At 47.5% G+C, this 12,884-nt stretch overlaps 1 protein-coding gene across 6 annotated transcripts in view; it reads left to right on the top strand.

Annotated features, from left to right (window-relative positions):
• LOC143824701 (uncharacterized) overlaps nt 1-11,821 on the top strand; it is a 36,395-nt gene extending 24,574 nt beyond the window's left edge. For all 6 annotated transcript variants that reach the window (XM_077312205.1, XM_077312203.1, XM_077312207.1 and 3 more), the window contains exons 6-12: nt 4,727-4,811; nt 5,424-5,542; nt 6,548-6,610; nt 7,617-7,745; nt 8,657-8,751; nt 9,628-9,725; nt 10,504-11,821. In XM_077312205.1, coding sequence (XP_077168320.1) covers nt 4,727-4,811; nt 5,424-5,542; nt 6,548-6,610; nt 7,617-7,745; nt 8,657-8,751; nt 9,628-9,725; nt 10,504-10,658 — 744 coding nt within the window. In that variant the 3' untranslated portion in view covers nt 10,659-11,821. The remainder of the gene's footprint in view (nt 1-4,726; nt 4,812-5,423; nt 5,543-6,547; nt 6,611-7,616; nt 7,746-8,656; nt 8,752-9,627; nt 9,726-10,503) is intronic.
• Nucleotides 11,822-12,884: the final 1,063 nt, after the last annotated feature.

The raw sequence follows: 12,884 nt of genomic DNA on the forward strand, positions 1-12,884 counted from the left end.
ACAGAAGTGTCTCCTGACCTGGTGATGCAGCTCTGCTGTCTCCTGCCAAGTCATGATAAATTTTTGGAAGGCAGTGCTTTTGAACCGTGACCAGATCAAGCGTGCTGATTGGAACTAGACTTCTGTCAGAGCCAGCGCGGTGTAGTGCTTAAGAGCAGCGGCTTGGATTCCCTGCTCCCCCACATGCAGCCAGCTGGGTGACCTTGGGCTTGTCACAGCCTTGATAGTGCAGTTCTGACCAAGCAGGCCAGTCAGAGCTCTCTCAGCCTCACCTACCTCACAGGGAGGAAGTGCCCTGCGGGGTGCATAAGGAGGCATTAAAATTAAAATTTCAGAGCCACGCAATAAGCTGCTTTCAGCGGCACATGCATCGTTGATAAAAGGTCTTAAGCCTCTGCTTCTTTGTTATACGTGCCAAAGCGTAAAGCGAGGTTGCCAGAAGTCGGCTGTAACTTGACCTCACTTTCTGCACACGCTAAGCCTCTGTTCGGCAGGTTGACTTGGGGACAATTCCAGGGACAGCTGAAAGGCTTCGCTCCAGGCCGATTTAATCAAAGGTGCCCAAAATACATGTTATTAGCGATCTTCCCTCCGGACCGGAAAACATAATAAACGTTCACAGTGGGGTTAAAAACACAGCTCGGTTTGGGAGCTGACAAACTGATTACAGACGTCTCAGCGTGAGAGCTGGCTCGTCCCAAACTCCGCCCCTGCCTGCTCCAGCGGTTGATGGGAAAGGCAAGCTATCATTGTGGGATGTTTCTGGAAGCCACTAAAGAGATTTAGTTCTGCCATTCCAAGTATTCGTAAAACCACTGCCTGGTCCCACCCCACACGGTTGACCACCTTCTGGCCGTACGCCTGCCGGGCCGTCCGGTTTCACGGACTGCGTTTCGTTAGAGCAAATGGTGACAGATGTTAGGAATGGCTACCTCTAATAAAAGCAGGAAGCCAAAGCTGGAAGGGCATTTGAGATAACAAATCCGTATGCAAGGGTTTGCAGAAAACAAAGGCCTGCCGGAACTTCAGCCCATTCCAAGTGCAGGCTGGTGCTTCTGTTGTTGGTTTTAGACAACTAGTCTTGCCTGGTGCTCGAGTTATACCCAGCTCTTTTCAGTATTAAAAGTTTCATCAGCAATTTGGGGGAAGAAAGGCAGGTCTTCGCTTCCCTGCCACTTTCTGCTGTTTTTATGCCTGAAGGAAGCAGATGCAGCAGTTGCTAGTTCCATGCACAATGCCCAGAGCTCCTAGGAGAAAGGACAGCAGAGAGACACAGAAGTAATATATGACTTCTGGTGGATAGACCTGGGCCCATTCTGCACACACAATGCACTTTCAATGTGCTTTGGCAGCTGGATTTTCCTGTGCGGAACAGGAAAATCTACTTCTAAAGTGCATTGAAAGTGCATTATCTATTGCGTGCAGACTAGGTCCTGCTCTGACCGGCTTGTAACAATCCATGTGCGGCTATGCGTGGCTTCATGTTTCCATAGGCATGCTTAGATCTCTGGCATCAGACACTTTGGTGACTGTGCAGAGACTCCAGTTCTGTGAGCAGGGGCTGTTGCATGAGTGGCCATGTGCCCACTCTCCTTTCTATGAAATATCTCCAGAGCACCAGCAATTACAAACCAGCATTCCCTGTTGGGGACAGCACCCAGAGGAGCCCCCTTCCAGGGCTTTGTAATGGAGCCATGTATTTAGAACATTTCTATGTCGCTCTTATGGGCTCAGATCCCCTTGTGAATGGTGCTTTTGTTACAGGCAGGGGTTTCTATCGCCAGAGGTCACTTCTCCTCCTCCCACGCCTTGCTTGAAAGTGCCGGGCCAGCTTGGGAATGGGAAACCAGTTCCATTTCTAAGCAGAGGGGAAATTCTCTACAGGGAAGGGTTTGAAAAAGAGGCAAGGAGGGTGCTTCCAGGTGAGGGTTTGAAAACATGGCTCACGGTCAGTAACAATCCAGATAAACCCCACAATAAAAACCCCTTAAAATCTCTTAAGATGAACCAGTTAACCCATCCATGGCAGCAGTGCCCTGGTCTGCCATTTTCACCAGTGGCAATGCTATTAAATATAACATGAGTTCTCAATAGAACGATACAAGCAGTAAGGACATTACACATTCAGCAAGCAGAGCCAGTTTGGTGCAGTGGTTAGGAGTGCGGACTGGCATGCTGGGTTTGATTCCCCGCTCCCCCACATGCAGCCAGCTGGGTGACCTTGGGCTCGCCACAGCACTGATAAAACTGTTCTGACCAAGCAGTGATATCAGGGCTCTCTCAGCCTCACCCACCTCACAGGGTGTCTGTTGTGGGGAGAGGAATGGGAAGGCAATTGTAAGCCGCTTTGAGACTCCTTCGGGTAGGGAAAAGCGGCATATAAGAACCAACTCTTCTTCTTCTTCTATTGTCCTGCTGAGAACTCATGTTATACTTAATAGCATTGCCACTGGTTTATCTTAAGAGATTTTAAGGGGATTTTATTGTGGGGTTTATCTGGATTGTTACTTACCCTGAGCCGCTGCGTGGAAGTGGCGGGCTGGAAATGGAATGAAATAAGACAGTTCATTTTTACAGTTCATAAGTAAAGACAGCGCACAAAGGCTGCACCCACCAGAGTGGGTGGGAAAAGGGGTCCCTGCACCCCTGCCCTCTTGCTGCCCACTGCCATTGCTTTCACCTTGCACAAAAGCACAGGTGGTTTTATTATTTTATTTTTATATCCTGCCCTTCTGTATTCGACTCGGGGCAGGTAAGATCAGAGTTTTAAGACATTCAGTTACAAATAAACTGCAGATGTACAATAAAACCTTAAACAATTATGGATTTAGTTTTTAAGTTTTAAAATTATGTTACAAGCATTATTGTAGGTAAAGTCTTACAGAGGGGATGGTTAGTGTTTGGTTGGATTTTTTGGAGTGGGGGGAATGGACGGTTCTCAGGTAGGGAGGCCCCTTCTCTGCTGAGCTTGTGTTGTCATGCTGCCAAGTGGCTTGGATGGGGAATGGAAAAGTGGCTCAAAGGTTAAGGAAAGTGGCATGCAGAAGTAAGCCCGTCCCCTCCTCTGCTTGCGTTGTCTGAAGGAAACTAAAGCATCTTCTCTGTTAAGTGACTGCAAATAATAATAATCCTTGAACGGATTTGTGGGGTCATCTATAAAGATATAGGCAGGCCAGACATGTTTCCTATCTTCTCAAACTGGGGGCTCTTGACTTCCTTTGTTGCACTCTTGACCAAGGACCCCTGTGACTGTTCTTGGGTAGGGTCTGCTGCCCCCTGGTGGCAGAGATATCCCCCTGTGTCTTTTTGTTCATGCTTTTTGTGGGTGGGCAGCCGTTTTAAGTTCCATTTTTTGGCTAAACTAGGCTGTTGAATTTCCCTGGGGTTTTTCAGAACTGTGGATTTCTTCAGCTCCTCAGCCAGGAGTTATGTTCTCTTCCATCAGCTAGCCTGTCTGTGACTCAAAAGGATGTTAAATTACTCTTTTAAAAAGAAACAAAGCCACATAGAACTGCTTGCTGAATGTGTAATGTCCTTACTGCTTGTATCGTTCTATTGAGGACTCATGTTACACTTAATAGCGTTGCCACTGGTGAATGTGGCAGACCAGGGCACGGCTGCCATGGGTGGGTTAACAGGTTTATCTTAAGAGATTTTAAGGGGGGGTATTGTGGGGTTTATCTGGATTGTTACTCACCACGAGCCACTGCGTGGAAGTGGCAGGCTAGAAATGAAATGAAATAAGTAATGAAAGCTCATTTTAGGGGAAGGTTATTAATAAATCTGTGTTGCTCAATTTGTAATACGCGCCAATGACAATTATTTGGGCATGACATAAAGCCCCAGGTAATCTTATTTGAAGCAGTGGGATACACTCCAGTCAGACGCTGGTCCTTCAAAGGAAGAGGAGCTGCTGCACGAAACTTCTGCCTGAACTGAGTTCAAGCTGGTGAAATTACTCTGACTAAGAAAAGTCATGTATATCTGCATAATTTGTATTGCGTATTCAGGTCACAGAATTCTGCGTTTTTTGATAGTGAACCCTGGGATTTTGTTAAAGGGAAGGTTAAGCCTAAGTCATGTGCCCACCCTGCCAGCCTGGTAGCCTTTCCTGGGGTTCTGAGACCTGCACAAATGCACAAGGAACAATCCATGAGAAATGAAATGGCAAGAACAACAGCTGGGAACAAATAACCCAGCTGTGGCACTTATTTGTGTTCTTACTATGATGGTTTGATCTTTTGAAAAAAATCAAATGCAGAATTACCAGCCGTGCAATTCAGTTAAGTACCAGTGTCCACTTTAAAACAGGCAATACATAAAACATCAGGAGTGACACAGCCAGACAGGTCAGTTCAACTTCAAAGGCCTTCTGGAATAGAAATATCTTCATCTTGCTGCAGGAGATTGGTAGGGATGCTGCTGCTCTCACCCCCCCCCCCCCGAAGTTGAGAACTGCAAAGTTTAGCAGCCGCTAAAGCCTACCTACAGGTTTCACTTCAAATAAGGTCAGTTCTTCTGTGCTGGCACACCAGTTGGATTCTGCATTTGCATAGCGCGGGGTTCCCTGGATCGATACCAGAGCTTGGGCTAGCTGTTTCCTGTTTTAAAAATCTTGGTCGCTCTGCCTCCTGCCTTAGTAAAAAGAAGAGGTAAGACAAACCTTAGAAATCTCTCATGTGTTGGATTCTCCTCCACTTCTGCTCTGACTTTCTGTCACACACAGGAGCTAGCCAAGCGGTTGCAAGACTTAGAAGAGGAAGCGATCCGACAGCAGAAGCAGAAGCTGGAGAACTCAGAAGGCCAAAAAGGTAACCAAAGCCCCAAAACGAGCATCATGTTGAACGGTCTGTTTCTCTGGAAGCGTTTGCACCATACGGCCTGCCAGGGCATAATCAAGGTGGAAGGAGGAGGGGTGCCACACTCAATGACCTCCCAGGGCCAAGGGCTTTGCTTTGAGCAAGTATACAATTATGGTATACTGCCTCTGAATATGGAGAACTGTGAAATGTGAGTTTGTCTAATTCCCCTATCTGGCCATTCAAGGCCAGACTCTCTCGCCATATTTTGTAGCAATAAAATTAATTTTGCTTGTTCTTCTACACCTCCTTTTCCGGCCTCTCTACTATTCTTTGAGAGCTTCAGTATTCTGAAGGCAGCCTCACTGTAGATTTGCTCATGGTAGATTGCGATTCCGCCTGTTTTCTGTCCCTGTCCCTAATAATCCCAAGTGTGCAGTTTGCCTTTTCCCCACTCCTTCTCGTACGCTTTCATATCACATCATGCTCACGGTCTTGCAGTCTTCCACAGGAGAGGAATAGTCATCTTTGGAGGTGTTCTTCCTCTGCACCATCAATGATGTACACAGCTGCCATGTCCTTCATCTTATTCTGATGCTTGTATTTGTGTCTCTCCATATTAAGGCGATGACACCGAACCTCTGCACTGGGTGATGGCAAGCCTGGAGCTCCAGACCCTGGAGCAGCTCCGACAAGATGAAGAACTGGCTCAGAAACTCCAGGAAGAGGAGCAAACTTCCATTGTGGGTATCTGCCCATCTCTTCTGTTTCTAAATCAGAAATGCAAATTCATTTGGTCAGCTGCAGCATCTGGGGAATTGCCAGATGATTACGGACTTTGTAGATTAGATTGCTGGAAAGGGAAGAAGGGTTTCTGATGGGCATGCTGTGTGTCTGGAGGCTTGCCTCTGTATTGCAATGTCTGGGCATTACATACTCTCCAGATAGTCTACAGCAGGGGTAGTCAACCTGTGGTCCTCCAGATGTCCATGAACTGCAATTCCCATGAGCCCCTGCCAGCGTTTGCTGGCAGGGGCTCATGGGAATTGTAGTCCATGGACATCTGGAAGACCACAGGTTGACTACCCCTGGTCTACAGGGAGTAATCGACATCATGGTGTACGCTGATTTTGAGGAATGTCACTGTGAGGTCATCTAAGCATGAGATTCTGGTTACTAGAAGATTCTGAAGCCCAGGCATAACACTTTCAGAAATGCTGACACAATAGATCAGGGGTAGTCAAACTGTGGCCCTCCAGATGTCCATGGACTACAATTCCCATGAGCCCCTGCCAGCGAACGCTGGAGGGCATGGACATTCGGAGGGCCGCAGTCTGACTACCCCGCAATAGATTCTTGTGCCTTAGCACAGAACCACGGAAGAGCTCCAGGTTCTATCCATCGCAGAACCTTCTGCTCATGGATCTCTGGTCGCCGGTGTCTCTGCCTTTGACCCTGGAGAACTGCTGACACTCAAGAAAAAAGTAAATATAGGGCTAGTTGGGCCCAGTCAATGAGAACTTTAGCTGGTTCATCTAATCAAAGCATTCAGCCCTGCAGGATTTAGCTTCGCATTGGAAAATGTATCATGAATTGGAGCTTTGCAGTAAATGTCTATTTTTACACGCCGTGGGGCAAGGAAAGGTAAGGGCATGTGCTGCGTGGAAACAGGGCAGCTCTGCCCCTCTCTTTGAAGTGTTTGTTTTATTTTTCCAAACGGTCATTAACTTTTTGACCCTCTTGTACAGAGAGCCAGGAAGAACCGGGAGCGTAACGATGACTACAGAGCTGCCCAGGTGGCTCAGGATGAGGTAATGCACCAGCTGCGGTCAGCTCCCCATGCTCCTGTTTATTTCTGTTGGCTTGGCTTCTGGACTCTATTGTGCATTTGGGGTGTTGAGATGGGCGAGTGTGCTGGAGAAGGGGCTGGCATCAAAGCAGGGGCTTCCCAGTTCAGTGGGAGCGCTGTTCCCCTTCAGTAGAGTCTCCAGTCTCTTCTTGGAACTGGGCAGAAAAGCCAGCCAAGCCTGGCGCCATGTGGTTTGACCATCAGGGGCATGGGGGAGAGATGCCACCGCCAAGCATGAGGCAGTTCAGGTGGGCGTGGCTCCTGGGAGGCAGAGCGTAGGTTTGCTTTTACAGTTCCTCTTTGGGGAGAGGAGGGTGTGACACAGTCCTCCAAGCACTGCCTCCTCTGCGGATTGTTACGAGTTGCAGAAACGGCACCGAGAGAGAAGCTTTGCTACACATGCTACGTCATCAGCGACTTGTAGAGGCTGCCTTGTCTTCCGTGGCCCATGATGGTTTTCAGATTGACACCTGTACACCCTGTTCCTACACAGGTGTTGCTCCCCCATTGCTAGTTATGAAACTCGCTCCTAGTATGAATTTAGCCAAGTCTGTTCCACATCCTTGGAGGCTGCCGTTTGCTGCAAGAAGGGATTGTCTGTCTGCACCTGTGAGCTGCTGTTAGGCACATTTGTATTATATAAAATATATAAATTTGTATTATATCAATCTAATTAAATTAAATTTATCTAAGAAGATTATCTAAGCCATCTCAAGCTTCATCCTTTTAAATGTCTCAGAGTCAGAAAAAGCGCAAAAAAATATATCCATCAGAGTTAATACTTGAAAAACACGAAAAAGATATTTTTCAGGTATTTTTGGCTCAGATTAGCTGGGTACACACCGCCTAGTAGGCACTGCCCAAATCTCTCTTTTCTGCCTGGGTCCCCTCAAGAACTGTCGGGCGCAGCTCAGTTCATTTTAGCGTCTCAAACAAAATGACTTGGAAAGCCCCCTCTCTCATTCCAGGAGATTGCTCGATATATGCAGGAGCAGGAACTGAAAGCCCAGTGGAGATCCTCCAGCAAGGATGGAGCATCTGAGAACATCAAGGAGGCACCCAGCCTGCCTGAATGGAGACGGAGCCGAGGGCTAGAGGTAACTGGCAGAGGGGGCTCATATTGCCTTTGCGGGAGGAGAACCTTGGTGCCCTGGAGAAGAGGAGCTTGTCTGCTCACTTGGCATTTCCTACAGTTGTTCACAGCACAAGTTTTTTGCGTGCATTTCTATAACACTTCAGATGTATAATGCCAGCACTTTGGTCTCCTCTTGAGACAACTCATAGTTGTTCCTCTTTTGGGCATGCAGAGCATGATGCCACTTTCTCTGTAGCTTGATCAGATTTGGGACAAATCCTCCAAACCTCCCTTCACTGGTTCGGATTTGGCCCTGTAAGTTTAGCTCAATTGGGTGACTTTGGGCTGTCGTGTTCTGTGAGCATCATGGCCGCGAAGAGAACAGGCCATCTAGTCCAACCCCCTGCTCAACGCAGGATCAGCCCAAAGCATCCTAAAGCAGATTTGGACCTAGATGTGCCTGGTCCACATCAAGCACACTGTTGGAAGGTAGGGGAGGATTTCGCTTGGAAAAAGGCAGTTCTGTTTTGCCTTCGACCAGGGGTGGCCAGACTGTGGCTCTCTGAATGTCCATGGACTACAGCGGTTCATGGGAATTGTAGTTCATAGACATCTGGAGAGGCACAGTTTGGCCACCCCTGCCTTAGACAGTTCTCTGAACGGCAGTGTGTGTGCCAACAATCCAGAAGGGGACAGATAGCTTCCTTGACGGCTGGCTGCATCAATGAGCTAAATGACTAGTTTTGACTGACGCTCTGCAACTTAATGGTTCTTGTAGCTGCTATGGGGAGAGCCCCAAGTTTGTCGTTCCCCACCCCTCCTCCCCACCAAGAACTAAATAATCGCATAAGGAGTCCAGACCTGTTCAAATCAAATTACTTCTTTCACTTTTATCCCTTTATCCTTCTTCTGTCTTCTTGACTGTCTTTACAGGAGGCCCAGACCAGCTGCGGAGCGGCATCACCAGCCAGAGTTCAGTCCCTGGAAAGATCAGATGTGCCCTCAAGAGGAGGTCATGCAGATGCGAAGTCAGTGCTCAAACCAGTAACTTGGCAAAATGTATGGGGAGGGTTCCTCAAGTCTTGCTGCACTCAAAAAGCCAGATTTAGAGGGCCAGTTCATCTCTCCAGCAGTTAGCTCCAGGCTTGGCCTTGGACAGGGTAAAAATAATGCATGTTGCCGTGAAGACAAGAGAAACACCAGTCTGTAACTGTCCGTTATGCTTTGGCATCTTTGTTCAGAGGTGACCCTTTTGGAGGCCAATCTTTGGTCCTGATATGACTTATTAGGAAAACCTTCAAGCCAGTAACCCCATCAGTCATCTTTCAGGCAGTGTTCTAACCAGCCACACAACTTGTTGTTCTTTCCTGGTTTTTCCTTAAACTGAAAGGAAAAGAGTTATAGAGCAGGGGTGGCCAAACGTGTGCTGGAAGGGGCTCATGGGAATTGTAGTACTTGGACATCTGGAGAGCCACAGTTTGGCCACCCCTGTTATAGAGGCAGGCTAGAGGAAAAAGAGTTGGTTCTTGTGTGCCGCTTTTTCTCTACCCAAAGGAGTCTCAAAGCGACTTACAATCGCCTTCCCTTTCCTCTCTCCACAACAGACTCCCTGTGAGGGATGTAAGGCTGAGAGAACCCTGAGATTACTGCTCAGTCAGAACAGCTTTATCTACTGGATAGATTAATAGACTAGTCCCTATAGAGGCCTGTAAGATCTTTCAGGCAGGTCTAAGCAGGCAGGTGATCTGAGTGGGGTAAAAGCTCCCAAGACTTCACACATAGCAAATTGTTTTCTAAAGTATTTATTGTAGATTATCGCACAGTTCAGACCCAGAACTCCTGTTTGCAGCTGCCCCTCAAAGACCACCAGCAAGTATGTCAACATCCTTGCCTTTGCCCTTTAGGCCCCAGCTTTGCCGGAACATTGCTGAAGATCTGGACCCCACCTTCAAGGCCAAAAGAACAGAGCCACCTCCTGATGTGAGCACAGTCTGCTCCCAAGGTAACACAGCAGGTTACGACTGAAGAATTTGAAACGCATTATACTAAACAGGATCTCTGCACACCTTTTTTTCTTTCCAGGGTGTTTTCATACCACTTGGATTTTTGCTTGTTTGAAAGACAAGGCATTGTACCCCTTTTGCATAAAGCTTACACACAAGTAGTCCTATTAGTGACACCTATGTTGACAGCTTGCTTAGACAGGCATCTGTGATCTTGGGATTTCAGGGAAAGTTTCAAATGCACAGCTACAGGTAATTTCTGAGTAATACAATTGTGAGTGTGCGCACAGAGAAAATCACATGAGGCCCATTGAGATCAGCCAGACAAATTAGCCATGAGACCTGCTTGCATCCCATGAGTTTTCAAACCTGCCTCGCCTGTAGACCCACATAGGCTACTAATATTAGCCTGTAAAGGTTTCGTTAGCCTATGTCTGAAACCACTGAATTCCTGCCAGTCATTTACTGCACTGCAGTAGCCACAAAACAAAGCGTGACTCCCTACTCACCTGTGAAACAAAGGTGTGCTTTTCCTGAAACAGGGCAATGTGATGGAAATGGCACCAAGTGCATGGATGAGCCCAAAGTTCGGCTGGAATAGTGAAGTCTTTGATCACTCCCTCCCTGCAGTTATGGCTTGAAATTACTTCCCTTGTCTTTCTGAAGAGAAAGTCCTTAGGATTAGAATGGCAGATGCTCTGGCAGGTGAAAAAGAGTCTGCTGATACACTTAACTCTCTCTCTCCCTCTCTCCCCCTTCCTGCTCCTTGTTCTTTAGCTGCGGGGTCAGTACGTCCTGTTCCAGTGGACGGCCTTTTTGACTATATGGACGAGATTTCGGAACCCACCTTCGTGTCCCCGACCAAGCGGCAGCCAGAAAAGATGGGCCGTCAGAAATCCAGGGACAAAAAGGAAGGCTGCAAGCAACAGTGAGCTCCTGATTATCCATCTCCTCCCTCGGCCACTAAAGAGTATTTTTCTCCATCGGGCCAGCAGGTTCTTCCCTGTACCTCCCCACCAGGTAGGGTGCAGTGAGTTCCCGCTCAGGGCTCTTTAAGTCCTAGTCCTGAAGTATTTGATTAGACATCAGATGAGGCAAACGCAAAAGATTTCCAGCGCAGCCACCATTTGGGTTTCGGAAGAACTGAAAATGGAAGCAGCGCTGTTTAAACAGAAGCAGTACGGCCCAAGCTCATTTGTAGGGAGAAATGCAGAAAGCACAAAGAGTGGCCACTCCTTCTCCTCCCTATCAGGAACTCTTTTAACTCTTGTCCTCTAGCACCATCTATAGTCCTTTGGATGTTTTCACCATCGTGGGAAATAACGGCTGTCCGGTGACTAGAGGCAGAAGCCACACCACGGATACTGTAGGATGACCCTGTAAGCCAGTGGTTCTCAGTCCTGTCCTAGGAAAAACCATTGGCTAAAATACCAATACAGCCTCTTACAAAATCACAAGGGAAATAAGAGGGAGCCAAGATGAAAATAGGGCAATACGAGAGGTGTGGGCTTTCCTTCAAATAGGAAATGTGAACCAGAGATTTAAAAATAGACAAGAGTATTCCGTTAAGCGCTTTGTGTTTCTAGTTATATTACTTTTACGCAGACGTGTGATTGACAGGCGGTGAGGAAATGAACAGCCAAAACGCACCAAATGCTTTCGAGGTAGATTAGAAGCTGACCTTCCACAGGCCACCCCAGTAGCAAGCAGATGAGCATCTCTCTTCTCCCCGCCCTCCCCCCCCCCTTTCCAAGTATTGGTTCAGATGCTACCGGCCTTGGACTTTCAGATGTGCAATTTTAAATCGGTGCTAAATGTGTTAATTTGCACTTTTCTTTCTTTTTTTAAGAAGAAGAATAATATGCATGTGTATATCTATATATATATCTATATATCTATATATGAATCCTCTGCACCATGGGCAGGGCCTGGTAGCAGCAGGTGCTGCTCCGCGGTTCCATTTGCAAAGTGGCCGGCTGAAGAAAAAGCCGGTTCCACGCGGCTTCCTTTCGAATCGGTGCATGTGTCTAATGCGTGTATATAATATATACAAACGGAACGTGGTATCTCTTTCATTAAAGAAGTCCTCACTCGAGCGTTCTGTGTAAAATGAGTCTCGGCGAAGGGCATCGATACGCTGACCACTTGCCCACTAGAGACCCGCAGGAGAACGAGATGGGCTGAATTCAATTTCCATTTTGATTTTTGGCGCTTTAAATTTCCCCTCTGCAACATGCATGATTGATTCGTGGTGACCCCACCTTTCCCCCGCGATATCCTGGAGTGGATATAAGCCTCGATATTTCAAAAACCGCCATGAGGAAATGTGCAGCTCTTTGCTTCTTGCTAATTAACTCGCTGCCTCGTGCTTCCAATGCTGTAGCAAAACAGTCTTCCCCTGGTTGGCCAGGGTGTCAGTTCAAAGTCTCCCTGGTTCCCGGTTGCAAGGCTTGTCTTAAAGTGACTGTGCTCCAGAAGCCCTAACATCTCAGCAGAGATTTGCCTCTTGGATTTATTCCCATCTCCTCTGCTGTCTCCAATCCTCCACTATCGCCACCACCCATTCAAGAAAAGAAAGAGACTCCTGCAATGCTTGATTCCCCTCCTGCTCTGAGCTTCCCCAATCAAGTGCAGAACATTTTCTGTTTCAATTGGGGGGGGGGGATAGAGGAAGACCCGAGTTCAAATCGATCTGAATTCAGCAGGATCCACAATGGAATAAACAAAATAAGTGCAGAATCAGACCTGGGTTCATTGATGACAATTTAAGGAGGACAGTAGATCCACCCAGCTAGAAATTCTTTGGCAATAAGACACAGCTCCAGCTGGCTTAACCAAAGAGGTAAGAGTGCAAGAGGGCTTCCTTGCAAACAAGGAAGAGATGCTTCTGAATAATCTTTCCACTGCTGAAGACACCCAACCATGGACACCGTGGTTTTATTACTCGTTTCTACCGTTAGCCACTGTGATGGTCGTAAGGGCAGAAAGGCAGGGTGCACATCCTGTAAACAAAATAAATCTAGCTCCGTGCCACGAAAAGCTGCACTTGCACATTTAAAAGAACACATCGGCAACACTAGCAGGATCTGTGGGCAGCCGTGTGGATGCAGAAGATCCAGGGCATCTCGCCACTAAAGCTCTTGGGTGGGAGGTGCTGG

Source organism: Paroedura picta, chromosome 15, assembly GCF_049243985.1.
Source record: "Paroedura picta isolate Pp20150507F chromosome 15, Ppicta_v3.0, whole genome shotgun sequence".
NCBI lineage: Eukaryota > Metazoa > Chordata > Lepidosauria > Squamata > Gekkonidae > Paroedura > Paroedura picta.